The sequence below is a fragment of the Oratosquilla oratoria genome, chromosome 1, assembly GCF_046742065.1.
Source record: "Oratosquilla oratoria isolate Oo_2021 chromosome 1, ASM4674206v1, whole genome shotgun sequence".
NCBI lineage: Eukaryota > Metazoa > Arthropoda > Malacostraca > Stomatopoda > Squillidae > Oratosquilla > Oratosquilla oratoria.
In genome coordinates, this window is record NC_134777.1 from 117,470,024 (window position 1) to 117,493,848 (window position 23,825).

The 23,825-nt window shown below is 37.4% G+C and overlaps 1 protein-coding gene across 2 annotated transcripts in view; it reads right to left on the reverse strand.

The window, feature by feature from the left end:
- The window catches only part of Akt (AKT serine/threonine protein kinase), a 38,762-nt gene extending 15,461 nt beyond the window's left edge, over positions 1-23,301 (reverse strand). Inside the window, exons 1-5 of one of the 2 annotated variants that reach the window (XM_076185007.1) lie at positions 23,136-23,299; positions 21,744-21,832; positions 15,273-15,452; positions 1,055-1,167; positions 343-574 (exon numbers count right to left, since the gene is read on the reverse strand). In XM_076185007.1, coding sequence (XP_076041122.1) covers positions 343-574; positions 1,055-1,167; positions 15,273-15,452 — 525 coding nt within the window. In that variant the 5' untranslated portion in view covers positions 21,744-21,832; positions 23,136-23,299. Of the gene's footprint in view, positions 1-342; positions 575-1,054; positions 1,168-15,272; positions 15,453-21,743; positions 21,833-23,135 lie in introns of both variants that reach the window. The other variant, XM_076184997.1, reaches the window with a different exon arrangement.
- Positions 23,302-23,825: the final 524 nt, after the last annotated feature.

The window sequence follows — 23,825 nt, forward strand, 5'->3', positions numbered from 1 at the left end:
TAAATACAGTTGTAGAAGCTATTTTTCAACACAGCTCATATTACATTAGTTTGGAAAAATACAATATATCACTCCCCATTCTTCAAATGCTTTGTTGAAACATGGCATAGTAATTTCTTTACAAATATGGTCAGATTTTCAAATTAATCCCCTTAATAAAGAACAACCCAAAAGTCATTTTGCAATTACTTGTTAAATCATTTTTATGCATACAATAACACAGGTCATGGTAAGATGGTTTCTGGTATCATCATTACAGGTAAAAAAAATGCTTACCTTATGAGCATTTATACATAAAACATCATACTGTTAGGAAGAAAACTCATCACTAAGTAGTCTCACCTTTTCACGACAGAGAATTACTTTTCCAAATGTTCCTTTTCCAAGTAGTTTCAAAAACTCAAAATTATCTAAGGTCATTTTCCTTTTCTTCTTGTTGATGGAGAAAGCTACATTGGGTTCAGGCATGTCATCCATTTGAAAGCTACCACTATCATTTTCAGAATCTCTCTCCGAGTCTGACATCTTCATCAATTTGGCATCTACATCTTGAATTGCATTTGACCAATCCTCTCTACAAGTAAAAATAAATAAATAAGTAAATAAATAAATAAATAAAATTTATTATTATCTTACCCATAAAGTAACATCCAATTTACAGTATGGCTGGGAACACAAGAAGCAGTCACAAAGTAGTCCCCCATTTGTTTATGTTGTGCTTTGTGGTACATATGCAAATCAGGAAACTAAGTAATTTAATCTATTACACCTATACCTGGTTCCTAAGTCCACACCTGAACAGTTTTATTTTTCATTAGGTATGCACCCAAAGTAATAATGATGACAATTTGGTTTAATGCCACTATCAGGAGGCTAGGATGGTGCCCCTTACAGAGGACTTTGTAACATGGAATTTAATGAACCATCCCTTTAATTCAACTCACCAGTGGCAGGGTTCAAGCCTCCATACCCTTGACTTTCACCGCAAGTAACAACACCCTAACCCATTCAGCCAGCGAGCAACAAATGCACCCAAAGTACTTCAAATTATTACCTTTCTTGCGTAGAATGTGCATTGAACGTTCGCTCTATGACTGTTGTCCAGTGTAAACCTCTGATGATGAAAGTGTTGGGCCTGGGTCTGTCCGTAAAATGAATCTTGCAACCCTGAACAAAGATACAAAACAAATTAAAATCAAACATTTCACAACTAAACTAACAGTAATTTATATATAGTTATCTCAAAGATTAACATGGAATCCTTTGAGTACAGTAATACAAGTGATAGTTAAAGGAAATATCTTTATATCTTTACAGTCATTCCAAATACCAGTACAGTACCCTTATCAAAAGAACTTGAAATTCTATTACAACTTGTCATGGTTACTGTCAGCATCCTTACAAGTGTTTCTATGATCACTATTAAGAGGATATTACTAAGTTTTACTTTGGAAGAGGTAATTAGTGGAGTTCCACAAGGATCAGTATTGGTGCCAATAATGTTTGCTTTGTGAATGACATGAACAAGGGTGTGGAATGTTACATGAGCTTCTTTGCAGATGATGCAAAATTGTTCAAGAAAGTGAGTACTGAAACAGACTGTGACTCACTACAGAGAGATCTGAACAAGGTCTGGGAATAGAGTCAGAAGTGGGAAGTGGAATTCAACATTAAGAAATGTAGCATGATGGAATTTGAAGAAAAATAAATAAATATCAGGACAATATAAAATTGGTGGAAAGGAAGTAAAGAAAGTGGGATCTGAAAAAGACCTGGGGGTGATCATCACAAAAGATATGTCCCCTGACAAACCAATAAACAAATTGTTGGCAAAACCTATAACTTGCTAAGATCAATAAAAGTGGCTTTTATTTACTTGGATGAAGAAATGGTAAAGAAAATACTAGTCACACTGATAAGGCCTAAATTAGAGTTCGCAGCAATACTATGGTCATCCAGTACTAAAAAGAATATAAGGAATATTGAGAGAACCCAGAGACCAACTACAAAGATGGCCCCAACACTATCAAAAATGTCATATGAAGAAAGATTGTCAAAACTAGAACTACTGACTCTGGAACAAAGAAGAAAAAGAGGTGATTTGTTGACCATTTACAAAATTATGAGAGGTGTGGAAAGCCTTGATGGAGATGACTTACTAAATTGGGATAAGAGAAACACAAGAGGACATGAAAGGAAACTCAAAAAGGACAATTATAAAAGAGACCTGAAAAAATACAGCTTTCCCCCAGAGAGTGGTGGATGCATGGAATATACTAGATGAAACAATAGTGTGTGCAAATACAATACAAGAATTTAAGAGCAAATTAGATATGACGAGATACAGAGACGGGACACCTCAGGCATAACTTCCCTTCCCATAAGATACAACTAGGTAAATAAACACACACACACACATTTTCCATATAAATTCAAGAATACCTGTAACAGTTTAGGAGATATACCCCAAGTTGGAACAATACATGGATTCAAATCTAAAAATGATAATTGGAAAATAAGGATATAAACCAAGTTGGAACCACATATGAATTTGAAGCTAGATCAGATAAATTGGGGAATAGGAGACAGGATTGAATGAGTGTTCCTCCTTTCCTGTAAATTACAGTTGAGTTAATATAATTAGGTAAACACTCGCACACACAAACAAACATGCATCAGTAGTATGGTCCCAACACAGAGTGAAGGATATAGGCAAGATTGAGAGAATACAAAGAGCAGCAACCAAACTGGTCCCCAGCCTGGCAAATAAAACATGAAGAAAGACTAATAGCACTGGGTCTGCCAACTTTGAAAGATTGAAGAGAAAGAGGTGACATGATTACAGTATTCAGGTCACTAAAAGGGAGAGACTACATTGACATGGAATAGATTAGGAAGTGATATAGCCCAAGCTCAAACAATACATGAGTTCAAATCTAAATATGATAAATGGAAATCAAGGATATAGATTAAGTTGGTAGATGCAATAAAGTAAACACACAAAAATTTTGTTAAGCTTTTACTCTAGTGTGATTTATGAAGTGCAGGAGAGGGAAGGATGGGTAGATTGTGTCTACTTAGACTAGGAAAAGACATATGATAAGGTGCCACACAAGAGACTAGTGTGGAAACTGAAACATATAATAGGAGGGCTTGACAGCAAACTCCTGGACTGGGTGGAAGACTTTCTGAGCGATAGACATATGAGAACATTAGCTAAAGGAAAGAGACTGGAATAGAGAAAGGTGATCAGCAGAGTTCTGCAGGGGTCAGTGCTGGCACCAGTAATGTTTTTAGTACATATTAACAATATGACAATTAGAGGAGTTATGCAAACCTCTTCGCTGATGATGCAAAGATTATGAAGAGAATAAAACAAGAAGACTGTGATCTTCTACAGCAAGATCTGGATAAGATCTATGAATGTAACCAAACATGGAATATGAAATTCAATGCATAAAAATGTAAAGTTTTGGAGATGGCAAAGGTATAAGAAGGCTGTCAAAACTGTATTCTATGGAAAATTAACCTATCACAAAGATGGAGCAAGAAAAGAATCTGGGTCTTCAAATAATGAGCTTTATCACCTGAAAAGCATATAACCAACATTATGGGAGAGATGTTCAGGTTAATGAAAAATATGAGTGGCTTTTCATAGCTTGGATGGGGCTATGATGAAGAAACTGACTGAGGGTCTAATACGACCCAAATTGGAGTATGTGGCAGAGGTGTGGTCTCCACATAAAAAGAAAGATATAAAGAACATTGTGAGAATCCAATGGGCAGCAACAAAAATGGTTCCCATCCTGAGAGACAAATCATATAAAGACTTCAGAAGATGAATCTGCCCAAATTTGAAAATACAACTAGAGGAGAAATGATTGCTATCTTCAGAATGATGGATGGATTGTACAAAACAGACAAAGAAGACTTCCTAGTCCAAGATTTTAGAGAAACCAGAGGACAAAACAAGATAATAAAAAAAAAAGTCTGAAGGACATAAATATACAGATTTTTGTACAGATTGTGGATATGTGGGATAAGTTGGATAAGGATATAGTGCAGTCCAGCTGTACAAGTGAATTTAAGAAGATTGATAACTGAAAATAGAGACAGGACTCTACAAGAATAACTCCATATCTTGTATACTACTTTTAGGTAAATACTTTTGGGTAAACACAGATTTTAACTGCAGGGAAATCTGTTGAGAAGAGATGACAGTGAAAGATGGAGAGGATCTATGGGAAAATGTATTACTTGACATGACTATAGACCATACAATGACACGATGGGTAAAAAAATAATACCATATATAGAAGTAATGAAGAACTCTCGAGACTAGATTTAATATTTACAACAGAACCTAAAATTGTGGATAAAATTGAATACAAAACACCATTTGGAAAGACTGACCACATACTAATAGAGGTTGAACTAAAAGAGGAAATATATAGGGAGAAACTAGAAATACAGAAAATGAAGACTGATGAACAACAAAACACACATTGGGAAACTTAAGAAATTCTTTCAAAATGCAAATTGGGAAAACTTTTTCAAAGGGACACAAGTGGAAGAGAAATGGATGATTCTGATGGAAATTTATAATGAAGGAATGGATAAATACATACCAAGACAAAAACAAGGCAAGGCGTATATTAAGTGCTGGTTCAACAAAAGATGCAGTGAGGCAAAAGATAGAAGGGGTAAAGCTTGGAAAGTACCGAAAAAAGATGAAAAACCTGTAAAGTGGCAAATATATATCAACCATAGACATTTTTATGTAAAATAGCACAGAGAGGAAAAAAGAAACTACAAAAAGGACATCACAGAAAAATGTAAAGATCAACCCAAACTATTCTATAGATATGTGAATGGTAAACTTAAAAATAAACAAGAAATGGTGAAACTACACCACAGAAATATAGAATAAACAAAAGATTTAGAAATGGTTGAAGTCATGAACAATCACTTCAAATCTGTTTTCACTAGAGAAAAAGTACAGCATCAGGACAAAGGAATTGAAGTGCAATCAGCCCCCATGAGGGAAATAACAATAACACAAAAAGAAATAATGGATCAACTAATGAACCTTGATGTCAGGAAATCACACAGCCCAGACAGAATTGCAAATTGGATACTAAAAGAATGTAAAGAAGAATTAATGGACAAAATATATAACATAATAAGTTGCTCACTCAAAGAAGGAAAAATACCAAAGGACTGGAAAAATGCCAATATTGTACCAATATATAAAGGAGGAAACAAAGAAGAACCAACAAATTACAGACCAGTCTCCCTTACAAGCACTGTAGCCAAAATTTGTGAAAAAATGATCAAGAATAGATGGATAATACACCTGGAAGAAAACAAAATTGTTGGAAAACCTTACAACTTGCTAAGATCAATAAAGGTGGCTTTTACCTATTTAGACATAGAAATGGTTAAAAAAAAAATAATAGTCACACTAATAAGGCCTAGACTAGAGTATGTTGTGACACTATGATCACCCAGTACCAAAAAGGATATAAAGAATATAAAGAAAATTTAATGAATCCAGAGAGCAGCCATGAAAATGGACCCAACACTGTCAAATGTCTCATATGAGGAGAGACTGGCTAAAAGGAAATTGGAACAAAGAGAAAGAGGTGACCTGCTGCACATTTACAAAATCATGAAAGGCACAGAAGTCCTTGATAAAGAGGACTTACTAAATTGGGATAAGAGAAATACAAGGGGACATGATAAGAAACTCACAAAAGGGTAATTATAGAAGAGACCTGAAAAAAAAAGTTTGTTTTCCACAGGGTGGTGAATATCCGGAATAAACTGGATAAAACAATAGTGTGTGCAAAAAGTATACACAAATTTAAGAGCAAACTAGACACTTTAAGATACAAAGAGCACAGCCCCCCTTCCCATAAGATACAACTAGATAAATACAACTAGGTAAATACACACACACACATGCTCACACATGCAAACATTCTGACAGTCAGTTTGGCTTCAGATCTGGAAGATTGTGTGTGTTGAACCTTTTAAGCTTTTACTCAAGAATGACTGATGTGCTCCAAGAGAGAGAGGGTTGGGTGGACTGTGTGTACCTGGACCTAAAGAAGGCATTTGGTAGAATACCTCAGTCGACTTATCTACAAATTGGAGCAAGTTGGAAGGCTGAGAGGCAAACTGCTAGAATAGACAAAAGATTTTCTTTTTTTAAGGAAAGATACATGAGAACAGTAGTAAAGGATAAGATGTCAAGATGGAGAGCAGTAACATACTTCCACCAATAATGTTTCTTGTTTATGTCAATGACATGATGGAAGGACCAAGAAACTATACCAACATGTTTGCATATGACACAAAAATCTTGAAAAGAGTGAAAACGAAGGACTGTAAAGTACTGCAAAAAGATCTAGACACTATTTTTGCACAGGGCCAAGAATGGGAAATGAAGTTCAGTACCAAAAAATGCAAAGTGCTGGAAATGGGCAATAGTGACAAAAGACCATCCTTGAACTATTCCTTGGCAGGAGAACACATTACAAAAGCAAAAAAGAAAATGATTTGGGAGTGTTGATAAATGAAAACCTGTCACATGACAGACATATCATCAGGATTGTGGGAGAGACATACAAACTACTACAGAAGATTAGTCTTTTCACTATATGGATGAACGGATGATGAAAAAAAATCATCAAAAACCTGATCTGTCCAAGACTAGAATATGTATCAGTGGTATGGTCCCCACACAGAGTGAAGGATATATGCAAGATTGAAAGAATACAAAGTGCAGCAACCAAACTGGTCCCCAGCCTGGCAGATAAACTATATGAGGAAAGACTAAAAGCACTGGGTCTGCCAACTTTGGAAGATCAAAGAGAAAGAGGTGATATGATTACATTACAATATTCAGGTCACTAAATGGGAGACATTGCATTGACAGAAGAGATCTGATTAAAGATGGAAGAGATTTAAGAGGTCCTGGAAACGAATTAAGAAAGACCACAAGTCTAAAGGATGTGAAGAAATAGTTTTCCATATAGGTGAACATGTAGAACAGGTTAGGTGGTGATATAGCCCAAGCTCAAACAATACACAAGTTCAAATATAAATATAATAACTGGAAATCAGGGATATAGATCAAGTTGGAACTGTACATAAATTTGTGGCTAAGAAAAATACATATTGGAGAATCGGAGATGGGACCCAATAAGTGTTGTTCCATTACTGTAAACTACAATTAGGTAAACACACACACACACACACTTTCAACGAACGGACGGCTTGAAGAACGCTCTGAAGAAAAGTGCAGATTGTGGATCCCAACGCAAAGAGAAGTGCCTTTTTGTATTTACAGGGTGGGGGGAAATTGCTCGTGGGGTAGTGGGAAAGTAAGGAAAGAGGAAAAGGGGAGGGATTGCTGGGAAAATGGAAGGTAATGAGGAAGTAGTAGACTTGGTCCAACCAGACCGCAGTAAAGTAAACAAACGACCACAAGACGAGCTGGAGGACGACGGAATGTCTAATAAAAATGTAAAGATTAGAAGTATAGATAGGAACAATACAGTAGAAAGTGATGAGAATATTTTCAAGGGATTTAAAGAGAGTGGGGGGGACACAACCCCCCCCCCAACTGATAAGACTGGAGGAGAGAGTTGATAAGGTGATCGAGGACTTGGAGCGTAAGTTAGGTAACGTAGACTCCATTTTTAAAAGAATTGAAAGATTGGAAGAACTGGAAAAGGCGAATAAAAACTTAACTGATGAAATAGAAGACCTAAAAAGACAGTTAAGAGAGGTAAAGGTGGAGAATGAGGAATTGAAGAAGAATAGTAAAGAAAACATAGAGAAAATACTTAAGAAATTAAAAATTGGAAGAAAACCCAAGAAGGAAATAAGGTTTCATTCACTGACATAGTCAAACAGCAATTGAAAGAACATACTGAAGACTCAGTTATTAAAGTGATGAGACAAAAGGAGAATATAGTAAGGGATTTAGCAGACAAAAAGAAATGTATAATTATATTAGGAATGGAAGAGAAACATAACCCAGATAGAACCTCAAGAACCAATGAGGAAAATGAAAAAGTAAGCAGTTTACTAGAATTAGTTCAGGAAGATGAACCAGAAATTATGAAACAAATCGAAGAGAAATTTAGACTCGGAAAGTATAGCACAGACAAGACCAGACCAATTAAGATTAAATTCAAGTCACAAACAACAGCAGAGAAAATTCTATCCAAGACAGGGAAACTAGCAACAAATGATCAATACAAAAAGATATGGATAAAAAGAGAAATGAATAAAGAGGAAAGAGAGGAAGAAAAGCAGAAAAGACTGGAAGCTAAGGCAAAAAACGAGAACAGAACGGAGTCAGAGAAAGAGAGATTCTATTGGAGAGTAGTGAACATGAAACTAAGGAAGTTCGACATACAAAAGAAAAACATAAGGGAAACAGAGAACACAATGGAAGTGGCAGAAAACTAAGAGTGTCTTACACAAATATAGATGGATTAATAACAGGATTGAATGAGCTGAATGATTATTTGAAAGAAAAAGAACCGGACATAATGGGAATTGTAGAAACAAAATTAAAAGGCCCACTACCACCCAACAGTGTAGGACATGATGCATACAATTATTGGATTAGAAACAGAGAGAAAAAGCAAGGGGGTGGAGTTATGTTCCTGACTAAGAAGGATATAAACGTGAAAGGTGTCATATATGGAAAGAATACAGTAGAGATGATTATGATAGAAGTGGAAGACAGAGATAAGAAGAGCAGAAAATTTGTGATCAATTATGTGCCTCCGAAAACAGCCTCATGGGAGGAGAGTGAATATAAAAGTATGTTAGAGGACACAAAGATAGCATTAACTAAAATAATGGAAGACGGAGGAAGAATAGTTATGATGGGCGACTTTAATTGCAAAGAAATCTGCTGGGAAGAAATGACAGTAAAGAGTGGTGATGACTCATGGGGAAATGCTCTACTTGAGATGATTACTGACCATTCAATGACACAATGGATACAAGAGAACACTAGGTATAGAAATGAAGAAGAACCATCGAGGCTAGATTTAATAATTACATCTGAACCTAGAATAGTGGACACGATTGAATATAAAACACCAATAGGTAAAAGTGACCACATATTGATTGAACTGGAACTTAATGAAGAAAAATATATGAAAAGAAATGAACAATATAGAAAAGGAAGAATGATGTATGAAAAAACAAACTTTGATAAAATAAGAGAATTCTTCCAACAAGAAAACTGGGAAGAAATATACAAAGAAGAAACATCAGTGGAAGAGAAATGGAATATTTTGACAAAAATTTACAAAAAAGGAGTGGAAAAGTATGTCCCAAGACAAAAACAAGAAAAAGAATATGTAAAATGCTGGTACAACAAAAGTTGTAGGGAGTTAAAAGACAAAAGAGACAAAGCCTGGAACAGATGGAAAAAAGACAGAAGACCTGAAAAATGGAAAATATATACTGGTTATAGAAATGAATATGTACAAAAGTGCAGAGAGGAAAAAAGAAAATATGAAAAAGATGTTATAGAAAAGTGTAAAGATCAACCAAAACTATTCTACAGATTTGTAAACAATAAACTGAAAAACAAACAAGACTTGGAGAAATTAAGACAAGGAGGAGTTGAATACACTGAGGAAATGGAAATGGCAGAAATTATGAACAAACATTTTAAATCAGTGTTTACAAGGGAAAATATACAACCTGAAGAGATTGAGTGGAAGGAAAAAGTCCCCCCTATGGAAGAAATAGAAGTAACAAAGAATGAAATATTGACACACTTGGGTAATTTTGATGTCAGAAAATCGCATGGGCCAGATGAAATAGCAAACTGGATTCTGAAAGAATGCAGGAATGAACTGGCAGACAAAATACATAGCATAATAAGCAGTTCCTTAAAAGAAGGAAAAGTTCCAGAAGATTGGAAAAAAGCAAATATAGTACCTATATATAAAGGAGGAAATAAAGAAGAACCTACCAACTATAGACCAGTCTCTCTAACAAGTACAATAGCAAAAATTTGTGAAAGAATTATCAAAAGTAGATGGGTAAAATACTTGGAAAAAAACAACGTACTAAATCCAAGGCAATTTGGATTCAGACAAGGACGATCATGCGTCACCAATTTAATATGTTTCTATTCAAGGCTAATAGATATAATACAAGAAAGAGATGGATGGGCTGATTGTGCATTTCTAGACCTAAAAAAAGCTTTTGACAAAGTACCACATAAGAAGTTGCTTAAGAAATTAGAATATGAAGGAGGAATACAAGGTAAATTGCTAAATTGGATGGAAGACTTTTTGCAAGAAAGAAAAATGAGAGTAGTGATAAGAGATCAGCACTCAAAATGGAATGAAGTAATAAGCGGTGTCCCGCAGGGAACAGTTCTGGCCCCAATAATGTTTGCTATATATATTAATGATATGGATGAAGGAATTGAAAGCTATATGAGCTTCTTTGCAGATGATGCAAAACTACTGAAAAGAGTGAAAACTGAAGAAGATTGTGAATCACTACAGAGAGATCTAAATAAAGTACAAGAATGGAGTAGGAAGTGGGAGATGGAGTTCAATACAAAAAAGTGTAGTATAATGGAATTTGGAAAAAGCAAAAACAGAATAACAGGATCATATAATTTGGGAGAAGAAGGAATAAAAAAAGTAGAAAATGAGAAGGACCTGGGAGTCATTGTTATGAATAATATGTCACCTGAGAAACATATAAATAAGATTTTTGGAGAAACTTATAATTTAATAAGAACAATCAAAGTGGCATTTACATACCTGGATGAAGAAATGGTGAGGAAAATCCTAATCACCCTGATAAGACCAAGATTGGAATATGCAGCAACGATATGGTCACCAAGTACAAAAAAATGTATAAAAAAACTTGAAAGAATACAAAGAGCAATCACAAAACTGGCACCAACACTCTCAAAACTATCATATGAAGAGAGACTACAAAAACTTAAACTACAGACACTAGAGCAAAGAAGAGAGAGAGGAGATTTGATAGCTATTTACAGAATCATGAAAGGCATAGAAATTACTGATAGAGAGAATCTGATAAAATGGGATGACAGAAATACAAGAGGACACGGAAAGAAAATAAAAAAAGACAGCTATAGAAGAGATTTGAAAAAGAACAGCTTTCCTCACAGAGTAATAGACAGTTGGAACAAGTTAGATGAGAAAGTGGTGTGTGCAAAAACAATACATGAATTTAAAAATAGTTTAGATAAAATGAGATATGAAGACGGGACCCCACGAGCATAGCTCCCCTTCCCGTAAAATACAACTAGGTAAATACAACTAGGTAAATACATACATATACCAAAGGTTTTTTCTCCCTCTCAAGGGAGGTAGCCAAAAAACAATGGTACAAAATCCACTACCACCCATTTAATCCCTACATACTCCACTCCCATTCACCCCCCTCCCTCCCTCCTCCCTCTTATCTTGGCTCCTCCTGGATAATGGGTCATCCCTGCATCTCACCCACTGCCCTGGGTCAGAAGCAGTGTCGCAAGACACAGCACTTCCACAGCAAGGCTGCTTCATTTAATCTGTGACCCCCCCTCTCTGTCCCCTCATGCAGAAATAGAGAAGATTGGGAGAAATCCTTTTGGGGTGCATCAAATTATTTTTTACACATACACTCTCACCCCCCATCCCCCACCCACTTCTTTTCATGCACCACAGCATCATTCATACACAACCATTCTCAAGTCACCCTTATCTTCAGTCTTCTCCCTTCCTTCCCCAATATACATTCCCCTCTTTCCCAATACCCCTTTTACCCCATCCATCCATCTCACCCTTTGTGCCCCCCTCATGTTCACTCCTTCCACACCTTTTTCACTAATCTTTCTTCATTCATTCTTTCCATATGTCCAAACCATCCCAATACTCTTTCATCAACTCTATCTCCCAACTCCCTTTCCACCCCCATTCTCCTCCTCACCTCCTCATTTCTCACCTATCCAGCCTAGTAACCCCCATCATACTTCTCAGACACCTCATCTCAAACACATTCAAACTCCTCCTCTCTCATGTTCCATGTTTCTGCCCCATACAGTGCTGTTGGCACAATCACTCCTTCATACAATCTCCTCTTAGCATCAATTCTCAAATGTCTATTTCTCATTACTTTTTTTAATTCCCCAGGGCATTTACTTGCTTTTCTCAATCTACATTTTACCTTCACCTCCACTCCTCCCTTTCCCGTCACATTTGCACCGAAGTGTCTAAAACTATCCACTTCCTCCAGTCTCTCTCCCTTAACACTCACTTCCAGTCTCCTGCCACTTTCTACCCTTGTACATCTCATCACCTTACTTTTATTACCCACATTTATCTTCAATTTCCTTCTTTCACACACCTCCCCAAACTCTGTCACTAACTCCCTCAATCCCTCCTCTGATCCTACTACAAGTACAGTGTTGTCAACAAACAACAACTGGCTTATCTCCAACTTTTCTCCATTTTCTTTAATTATCTCCAATACCTGACTCATTACCCTTGTGTTTACCTCTCACACCACCCCATCCATGTATAAACTGAACAACCAAGGCATCCCTGGCAAAGTCCCACCTTTAACTCAAACTATTCACTCTATTTCTGATTCTAATACAGGGCCCACTACTCTCATAAAAACTCTTGACTTCTCTTAACAGCTTTCCTTCTATCCCATATATCTGCAATACCTCCCACAGTGTCTTCCTGTCTACATTGTCATAATCCTTTTATAATCCATAAAAGCCCAAAAAGCATCCTTATCTTTTCCTATAGCTTTCTCACATATGTCTTACCACAAAAATCTGATCTACACAACCCCTATCTGTTCTAAACCCATTGTTCCTCACTAATTATTCCCTCTGTTCTCTCCTAATCCTCTCTATCAAAACCCTCCCATAAGCCTTCCCAACTACACTTAACAAATTGATCCCTCTGAAACTACTACACTCACACTTGTCCCCTTTTCCCTTGTAAAGTGGAACTATACAGGCACTCCTCCAGTCTTCCAGCACTCTACCCTCTTTTAAACAAACGTTAAATAACTTCACCAGGCAGTCCACCATCACTGTACCTCCCTTTTTTAGACATTCTATATGACACCCATCCAACCCAGGTACCTTAACTGTTTTCATCATCTTAACAACTGCCTTTCCCTCATCTTTCCTTATTTCTCTTCCATTTTCCTCACTCATCATGGTCATTTTCTTAGTGTTTTCCACTGCAACTACCTTTCCCTCCCTACCCTCCTTCACATTCACCAACTCCCTAAAATAATCTGCCCATCTTCCTCTTACTGCCATCTCTTCCATTATCATCTCTCCATCTGCACCTTTTACCTTTTCTTCTCTACTTGACTCACCTCCTTTTCCTTTCTTAATTTCCTTCCAAAATATCTTTTTATTACTTTCAAAATTCTCTGTTATACTACTCTTACCTCATTTCACATCTGCTCTCCTCTTTGCCTCCTTTATCTTATGCTTTACTTATCTTCTCTTTTCTTTGTACCTCTCGTATGATTCTCGCATCCTATTTTGTAATCAATCTGTAAATGCTCGCTTCTTCTCTTCTACAACCTTCTTTGTTTCCTCATCCCACCACTCACTAACCTTCCATCTATTTCCTCCCATCCTCCTTGTTCTACACACCATCTTTACACACCTTGTGACTCCCTCCTTGAACCATCCCCATTTCTTCTCCACTCCCAGTTCTACTCTATCCTTCACTCCCTCTTACTCCTCTCTGCTTCTTCTTGTACTCCTTTTCTTTCTCATTTAAGCAGTTTACTTTAGGCACCTCACTACCTTCTGTCCTTTTCTTCTTCTCCATCTATCCTCCACTCTCAATTTACCTTCCACCAAAAAATTATCTGATATTCCCCAACTCTCTCCCTTTAGAACATGTACATCCTTAACTCTTTCTACTATACTCCTGGTTACCACCATATAGTCCATTAACACCCTATCTACCCCCCTCTCCCATGTGTACTTATGCTTGACTTTCTTCCTAAACACTGTATTTCTTTTCATCTCTTTCTAGACACATTTCCACCATCAACTCTCCACCACAATTTTTTTCCTGGAATTCCACACTTCCCAACCACTCCATCTATTGGTTCATTTCCTACCCTAGCATTTAGGTCTCCCAATACCACTACATTAACATTTCTCCCTAAACCCTCAATGCGCTCATTTAAATCTATCCAAAAAGCCTCCCTTTCCTCTATATTCTTTTCACTAACAGGCCCATATACACTAACAAAAACCCACATCTCCCTTCCCAGTTTCACCGTCATCCACATCAACCTTCAAGAAACCTCCTTCCACTCCATTACATGTTTACATATCTCTTCACTTACTAGTGTAGCCACCCCTCCTCTCCCTCATCCTCTCTTCACTCCTGAGACCCTCCCAACTACACTCCCAAACTCAAACTCACCCCTCCCTTTCAACTTAGTTTCACTCAATGCCAACACATCCATCTTTCTTCTCACAAACATACTGCCTATCTCTTCCCTTATACTCTCATCTATACCACATCCATCCACATTAAAAGACCCAAACTTTAGGCCTCTGATTGGAAAACTCCTCCCAGACTGTCTTATGCCTTTGCTTTTGGGGCTACAGAGAATATGAATATATATATATATATATATATATATATATATATATATATATATATATATATATATATATATATACATATATATATATATATATATATATATATATATATATATACATATATATATATATATATATATATATATATATATATATATGGAAATTGGTATGTTATAACACATCTATAAAAGTTCACTATAAGCCCACTATCGGAGAAATAATAACGGAAATAAAGGGAAATTGTATATTTCGACTACTGTCTGTAGTCCTCTTCAGCAGAATGAAGAGGACTACAGACAGTAGTTGAAATATACAGTTTCCGTTTATTTCCGTTATTATTTCTCCGACAGTGGGTTTATAGTGAACATATATATATATATATATATATATATATATATATATATATATATATATATATATATATATATATATATATATATATATACTGCACATACACACACACACACTACTCTCTCTAAAGGCCATTCCTTTCCTCCTTATATGTGGGAGGGGCTGAATAATTATAAAACCTCCCTTCAAAGGGCTTAAACTCTTACATAACTGCTTATAATAAGAAAATTAAGAGACTTACCTTGACAGTAAATTTATTAAGAGGATCAGTGAGAGCCTGCTCTGGTTTTGACTTGAATCCCAAAAGCATTCCGTCATCCAGGAGTAAAAAATATCGTTGTCGCCATGTCTTTATGTGTTCCCCTCTCTTGAAGAGCCAGCCCTCCTTGACTATGTTCTGTGGTCTGCCCGTTTCACCCATCTGAAATTTGCAAACAGAAAAATAGTAAGACACCATTGTACTATACAAATTTGTTAAAAACAAAACATGTTCATCCTTAATGAAGTTACATATACTCCTTAAATTTGTTACAATTTACAATATCTTAGATGTATCTAATATTGGTTTACAAAGTTACCTACACCACTCAAGATAACACCAGATTGCAATGAATACTGAACACCATTAAAGAAAAAGAGGAGTTCCAGATTTTATTTCAGTGGGTGGACTTTGTTCAAAGTCTTGGGAGGCAAGTACTCAGATGAAAACATGGATTGAGAGGTGGGACAAGCTTTGCTAGTCTTAGTCAGGGAACTTCACAGTAAGTTGTAAAAAATTACACTTGAAAACAAAACTACCTCAGTGAACTGGAACTGTCGCTGAGACAAAACAGAGATGACATTTATACTTAAACTTTCAAGGGGCACTACTTGCCTTTGACATCCACAAATCCACAAAACACCTAGCAATCACTCTGAATGGTCAGTATCAGTCAATCAATCTATTGCCTCAGGTCTCTCTTAAAGGAGACCAATGGCTTCTAGGTAACTGGCAATGGCTAATGAACTGGCCCACAAGTCACTCCCTTTCTTCAGAAGTTTAGTTAAGCATAACATTGATTGATGTTTACAAATTGGTTTCCACCCTTGTTTTGCCAGTCATAATATGGCATATGCCTCAGGTAGGTTCCGAGAACAGTTATGATCTGACCTCTTTCCTCATTCTCCTTGTTGTTTTACTCGTTCGAGTACTGGTCCCCTGTACCCTACCTCTGGTGCTTCAGGTTATAATGTACTACCCATAGTAATTGCCCACTCCGTCCTGAGATTCAGGTAAAATGTTAGATTTAAATAATAGGTAACCCTATTAGGATTCACTATAACTACATGTTGTTACAGATGTTGAATATTGTAGTATATCAGTAATGGTCCTACTCTGATATAGTACTCACTCATCCATGTTGATACAGATGTAGAAAAATGCAATATATTATTAATGGTACTACTCCGATATAGTACTCACTCATACTGTTTTGTTACAGTTCATCATTATTTTGTTGTCCCTTTGCTGAATGCAAGGTTCCTTTTGGATGGTGCTCAAATATTCGGACTCAATGTTCCTATGTGTACAAACATTTCAGTAATATTAGCAAATCTATAACAATGTTTACGTGTCATATGTGTACTGACTGGTATTACTCATGAGTGTCTCTGGTCCCCTCAACCCCCTATGTATGTTTGTCCGTGTGACTTAATGTAGAAAAATTACCTGATGAGGACCACAATGGAAATAAGCGTTCATGCTTTTTGTGTTATCCTCGGCAATTTACATTTAATATTTCGAACTATGTGTTCTTGTCATTATTTGCACTTCATGTACATTGATTTATTGCCAAATAAAGTCTATCTATCTATCTACTCTAGGAAGAGACATATTTGTTGCCTGAGTAAAGTGACAGTAAGGCGGTGTAAAATGAGATGTTCTGTGTCCTCTGTGCAGTGAATACATCTGGGGCAATTCAATTCCGTGTTGGTACCTTTTCAGTACTGGGTGGTGGCCTGAATGCTGTCATGCTAATGTGGTTCTTCTATGTCTTAGAAGGGATTTCTCAGCTGGGCTGATGTCCAGGGGGATAAAATGAAGTATGAAGTTGGAAGATCTGCCTTGGAGTGCTTGTTTTGTGATCTGTGTATATATGCAGTTTTGTATGGATGTGTGATCAATACGGAGAATTTTGATTTCTGACTGTAGATGTCCTATTGGAGCAGTTTTTGTGTATCTGGTTATCACTCTTACAGCTTTGTTGTTTTTAGAATGTCCTTGTTTTCTTGATTACATGGAACCATGCTGTAAAGACATTGTAGTCTGGTTTTCACATGCTGTTTGCATATTGTGATTAGTGCCTCTTCCTGCTGGCCAAAACATATGCTTGCTATCAATCTTAGTATTCTTAGTTTCTTACTAGTTTTCACCCTCAGGTTCTTGATATGTGGGCTGAAGGATGCGTGAATTAAAAGTAAGGCCTAAGATTTTTGAGCTTCTGCCCAATGAAAGAAGTTGGCCATACAATTTGACTGTTGGATGTTTCCTTGATTCATGGTTGTCTAGGGTCAGCGATGTAATTATTGATTTCTGAGGGGACACTGCTATTCTGTTTCGCCTCAATCACTGCTCCAGCTTGTCTTGGTATGTTTGAGTGTTTTGGGCAGCTGTTTTGTAGTTGCTGTGCTGAGTTATGATTCCTAGGTCATCTGCACAGGTGTGAACTTTGATATTATGCTTTGAATTTGGAGTGGGGATGTCAATCATGAAGAAATCAGAATGGGTGATAGTATTGCACTTAGAGGGACTCCATAATACAATCTTTTGGTATATATATATTTTTTCTAGAACAATCTGCCGCTCTTGCAGTTATGAAGTTAGCCATTTCTTGTCACTGTTGTGGTTGTTAATCTCTATGACCATTTTTGACAAGACATGTATTGAAACTGTACCAAAAACTATGTTTATGTCTTCTGCCACAATTACTGTTCTTTCCTGTGGACAGTACCTACCTCCGAGCAAAACCCCCATCCCTTTGACACTCTGGCACTGCCGCTTCTACAAAAGGATCATTACAGGGGTGGCAAGCAACATATTCAGTACTCATACTGTTATGACCATATGATCTGGAGACCAGGAGGAAAAGTTCATCATAGTATTTACCACTATGACACAACACCATTTCTTTTATTTTATTTTATTTTTTTTATCAAAAATGACTTTTTTACTTTTTCGTTTAGGAATGTCCCCTGTGGGGCTACAAGGAGAAGGATGCTTAGTCCCACTACCCGTCCCTTTCTTCTCGCCTCTTACGATCCAAGTGGAAATACTTGGTGGCAGTATTCTTTTCCCCCACCACAGGGAATTCCCCCGCAGCAGAAAATGAATACTCAGAGAAATAGTACAGGACAGCAGCAAGGGGTTGGGGGACAGCATAACGGAGGGGCAGTCATAGTATAAAAGTGTCATCATTTCTCTATGAAGAGTTTTCCTCTATCATAGACAAAATGATGTGTGGCTCTGGTCCATAGGGGTGTCCCATATAGACCCTAAAGTATCAACTGCATGCTACTTTGCCACAATAACAAGCAGCCAATATCCCAGGAGGTGCTAAGATAAGAGGGAGGGTGGAGGGGTGTGGAGTGTATTCAAGGATGGAATGGGTGGGAATGATTTTATGCCTTTTCCTTTTTGGCTACCTCCCTTGTAAGGGGGAAAAAGCCTTGGTATATGTATGTGCATATCAAGAATGACAATGGCAGCTAAACTCTTGAGCTCTCCAGGTAACTCATGTTTAAGAACACCTCATGCCACATTTGAATCACTATTTATGTAAAGGATGGATTGATGCCATGCAGAATGTCTAAAAAAAGGAGGTACAGTGATGGTGGACTGGCTGGTGAGGTTATTTAATGTTTGCTGGAGAGAGGGTAGAGTGCCGGAGGACTGGAGGAGTGCCTGTATAGTTCCACTTTACAAGGGAAAAGGGGACAAGTGTGAATGTAGTAGTTTCAGAGGGATTAGCTTGTTAAGTGTAGTTGGGAAGGCTTATGTGAGGATCTTGATTGAGAGGAATAGAAGAGGAACAGAGGGAGTAATTGGTGAGGAACAGTGTGGATTTAGGACGGGTAGAGGTTGTGTAGATCAGATCTTTGTGGTAAGACAAATATGTGAGAAAGCTATAGGAAAGGGGAAGGATGTTTTTTGGGCTTTTATGGATCTGGAAAAGGCTTATGATAGGGTAGACAGAAAGGCACTGTGGGAGGTTATGCAGATACTGTATATGGGATAGGAGGAAAGCTTCTAGGAGCTGTCAAGAGTTTTTATGAGAGTAGTAGAGCTTGTGTCAGGATTAGAAATGGAGAGACTGAGTGGTTCGAGGTAAAGGTGGGACTTTGTCAAGGATGCGTTATGTCGCCCTGGCTGTTTAACTTATACATGGATGGGGTAGTGCGAGAGGTAAATGCAAGGGTAGTGGGTCAGGGACTGGAGATGGTTAAAGAAAATGGAGAAAAGTGGGAGGTGAGCCAGCTGTTGTTTGCTGACGACACTGCGCTTGTGGCAGGATCGGAGGAGGGATTGAGGAAGTTGGTGACAGAGTTTGGGAGAGTATGTGATAGAAGAAAGCTAAAGATAAATGTGGGTAAAAGTAAGGTGATGAGATGTACAAGGGGTGAAAGTGGCAGTAGACTGGAAGTGAGCATTAAGGGAGAGCGACTGGAGGAAGTGGATAGTTTTAGATACTTGGGTGCAAATGTGGCGGGAGAAGGTGGAGTGAAAGTGGAGGTAGAATGTAAATTGAGAGAAGCGAGTAAATGCCTTGGTGGATTGAAGAGTGTAATGAGGAATAGACATTTGGGAATGGATGCTAAGAGGAGACTGTATGAAGGAGTGATTGTGCCAACAGCACTGTATGGGGCAGAAACATGGAACATAAGAGAGGAAGAGAGAAGGAGTTTGAATGTGTTTGAGATGAGGTGTCTGAGAAGTATGATGGGGGTTACTAGGCTAGATAGAGTGAGAAATGAGGTGAGGAGGAGAACAGGGGTGGAAAAGGAGTTGGGAGATAGGGTTGATAAAAGAGTATTAGGATGGTTTGGACACATGGAAAGAATGAGTGAAGAAAGACTAGTAAAAGAGGTGTGGAAGGCAGATGTGGAGGGAGTGAACATGAGGGGTCGTCCTAGGATGAGGTGAATGGATGGGGTGAAGGGGGCTTTGGAGAAGAGGGTAATGTCTGTTGAGGAAGGACGAGAGAGGACAGAAGATAGGGGTGAATGGAGAATGGTTGTATATGGATGATGTGATGCATGAGGTGGGATGGGTGGGGGGATAGGGGGTGAGGTAGTATGTGTGAGCAAAATTTGACGCAGCCCGAGAGGATTTCTCCCCGTCTTTTCCTTTTATGCATGGGGGGACGGAGAGGGGGGGGTCGCCAATTTAATGAAGCGGCCTTGCTATGGATGTGCTGCGTCTTGCGACACTGCTTCTGACCCAGGGCAGTGGACAAGGTGCAGGGATGACCCGTCATCCAGGAGGTGCTAAGATAAGTGGGAGGGTGGAGGGGTGTGGAGTGTATTCAGGGCTGGAATGGGTGGGAATGATTTTATGCCTTTTCCTTTTTAGCTACCTCCCTTGTAAGGGGGAAAAAGCCTTGGTATATGTATGTATGTATTTATGTAAAGTGTGTGTGCAGGTGTGGGGTAATTTATGTAAATTGTGTGTATGCTTTTTTAAGGTTCTTTAGCTTTTCTCGAAGCACCTCATAGTCAGGTCACATATAATTTTTACAAAAAAAATTCGAATATTCTGTGAGGAGCCATGGTCTCGTGCAAGAGGGACCTGGAGCAACAGATTCTGTTCTGGTTGGGAAGCTATACAGCAACTCCCTCTCCACCTTCTTCTAGTTTGAAATTGGGTAATATTTCTCTAATTTTTCCTATGAAATCTATTTGCACAGGGTGATTATATCTCCTCTCTTCCTTCTTTCTTCCAATGATGGTATGCCCAGTCTCCTACCCTCCCCACGTATGATTAGTATCCTCGATGCATAATGTCTGTAGTCTCTGACGTTTCATTGTATTTTTTTGTGTACGGGTTCCACACTATCACAGCACATTCTACATTTGGCATAACACAGTTATCAGTGTTTTGACCATTTCTTCATCAAAGGCCACTTGAATGCTTGCCATTTATGTGTTCTAGTCTACACTTTCCCTACATGATACACAAGGCAACAGACTGCTTTCTTGACAATTTGACTTCTACTGCATCCTTCTTAATCACTGCAGCTCATGAGTGTCAATTCATAATTTTGCAGATCACCAATATCTCTCCTCTTGGCAAATGGGATTTGCATCTACCGGTTTCCAATTTAAAGAAAGCTATCTCTTCCATGTGGTAAGTTTATCAAAGTAGCCATGATCAAGTAGAGTTCCTCAGCATAATCTTAGAATCTATCCTATTGCTCCTACTTCCCTTTTATCAATTATCTAATTTCCTATCAACTTTCTTGACACTCAAGATTCACTTTATGATTTACCTGAGTTCCTCTCACTCTTTAGGCTATGATTTATGTTCTTTTCTGTATTTTGTGCTCCAGGTTAGACTTGAACGAGTGAAGATAGCAACACAAGATGGACACCTTGTACAAGTTATATGATCAGTTAATGTGGTCATGTTACATAATTAATACACATCCTAAGATATTCATGACACTGAAGCACTTACTTTTATACTTGTCCCGAAGCTTTCTCTCTAAGGTCCCTATAACCCTCAAGAAAGACCCTATATCACCAATACTACGGAAATGAAAGTAACTGGGAAAAATACAATGTGTTACAACTTTATGTCCACAAAACTTCAACAGAACAAGAACATTAATGAACTGTGGCATTTCAATATTGGTGATACTGAGAACTTCATATTTACAAACTAAATGTTGATTCTGAAGCAGATTTCTGAGGAACCTGCTTGAAAATTAAATGAGTATACACATGAACTGTTAAGTCATGATTTTTTGAAATAAGCAAATCTTCATTTCCAAGATGAAATATTCATACAAATGTGCTTATATCAAATAACCATCAAACCAAGCTATAGTATTTTTCATAAAATGTAGGCAACTCATTCACATGTCAGCTTAATAAGGTCAACCTCACAGTCAAGCATGAATTTGACAAATAGATACTTTATATCTAAAGTGAAATTAGCAAGTAGGCCTACTTTTTATAGCACAGGATAAAAAAAAAAAAAAAGAAATAGCCACAGCATGAATAAATATGGGGTTCATACCTCCACTCGTTCAATAAGATTTTATGATAAAAAATTCATGAGCAAGTGAAAATATTTTCAGCAGACAACAATAACCAGTTGCAGGAAATATTCTAGATTATTTATATTTTGATTATGATGATTCATCCATACTGACAGTTAAAACTAATACGTCTAAATATATAAGCCTGCTAGCTTCCTGGTATATAAAGATCACAGTCTTCTACATAATACATCACCACAATATCATGTATGAAGTTAATCCTTGCTCTACCACGTCAGTCTAAAGGTTCTAAGTTCACATTTCCTGAACAAATACCAAGAAACAAAAATCAAATAAATACTCTCCTTAAATCATGTCTTTCACACAAGAGACTGAAAAATAAAATACCTACACTGCACTGCCAGTTCACCTTTACCATTTAATCAATGCCCTAAACACTCACTGGCAGTACTTCATACATTCAGCATAGGGCTAAATATTCTTCGTCTCACTCGTAGTAACCTCTAAATGAAGGTAAATGAATAATCTAGGAGCTTAAAGGACAATGCCTAAAGATTAAATGAATCCTACAGCTCCCAATAATCCTTGGCCTTGAAGGCTATTCTCAACCTTGGACGTCAAATTCCACCGCTTTATTCTACCAAAATCATCCAAAAGCTTCATTTAACATGCTCCCTATGGCCTAAGGAGGCACATACAAACGATATTATAATTTCGTCAATTTCATCTCAAAAATACCACTAGAATTTTGCTGCCAGAGTAGGCCTTGCAAGCATCACTCCTTGACTCCTTCCTTGCCCCACAGGTTCCTGTTTTAATCGTCTTATTTTACAACCGTCACTTACGTTTGCTCAGTTGATCTAAATGACGTAAAGAGTAGGATCAGTGATGCAGTTTCATCTTCAAGCTATTCGAACCCAGGACAACATTATTTCAATTTTCTGGCACGACTATGCGAGACTCTGTGACTGAACCTACTTCTTTTTACTCAGCTGTTTGGAATAACTTTCTGAAGAGTTCAGGATGGGGAGCAACTAATTAAGACTTATAGGGTAAAATGTATAAATACAATCAAGACAGTTAAATGCACGTTGATGACCTTCCTCCTACCATTCAATTATCGTTATTTATCCAAATAAATAATATATAAATGCATTCTAGGTGGTGTACATCTTATAAGAAATTCGATAAAGTATTGGAACACCTCCAACCTGTTCGAAAGTATCAGTATGATTATGAAAAGCTGCACTGTTTTATCAGTTAATTATATGAAGAAGGTATGTTGTAATATTACAGAGTAAAATTGGTATACTATCACCTAGAACCAGTCGCTCAATAAGATATTTTTGTTTATTTTCACCAAATTAACGGAAATTAGAAACAATCGGACACTGAGTCTAGACGGCCAATGAATGAATGATCACGCAAACATGTTTACTTGACGACTCTATGATAATTTCGATAAGTGTTTATTTTTGCGATTGACTATCATCCATATTTTCTGATTATGTGAAATAGTTACTAATTGTGCGCAC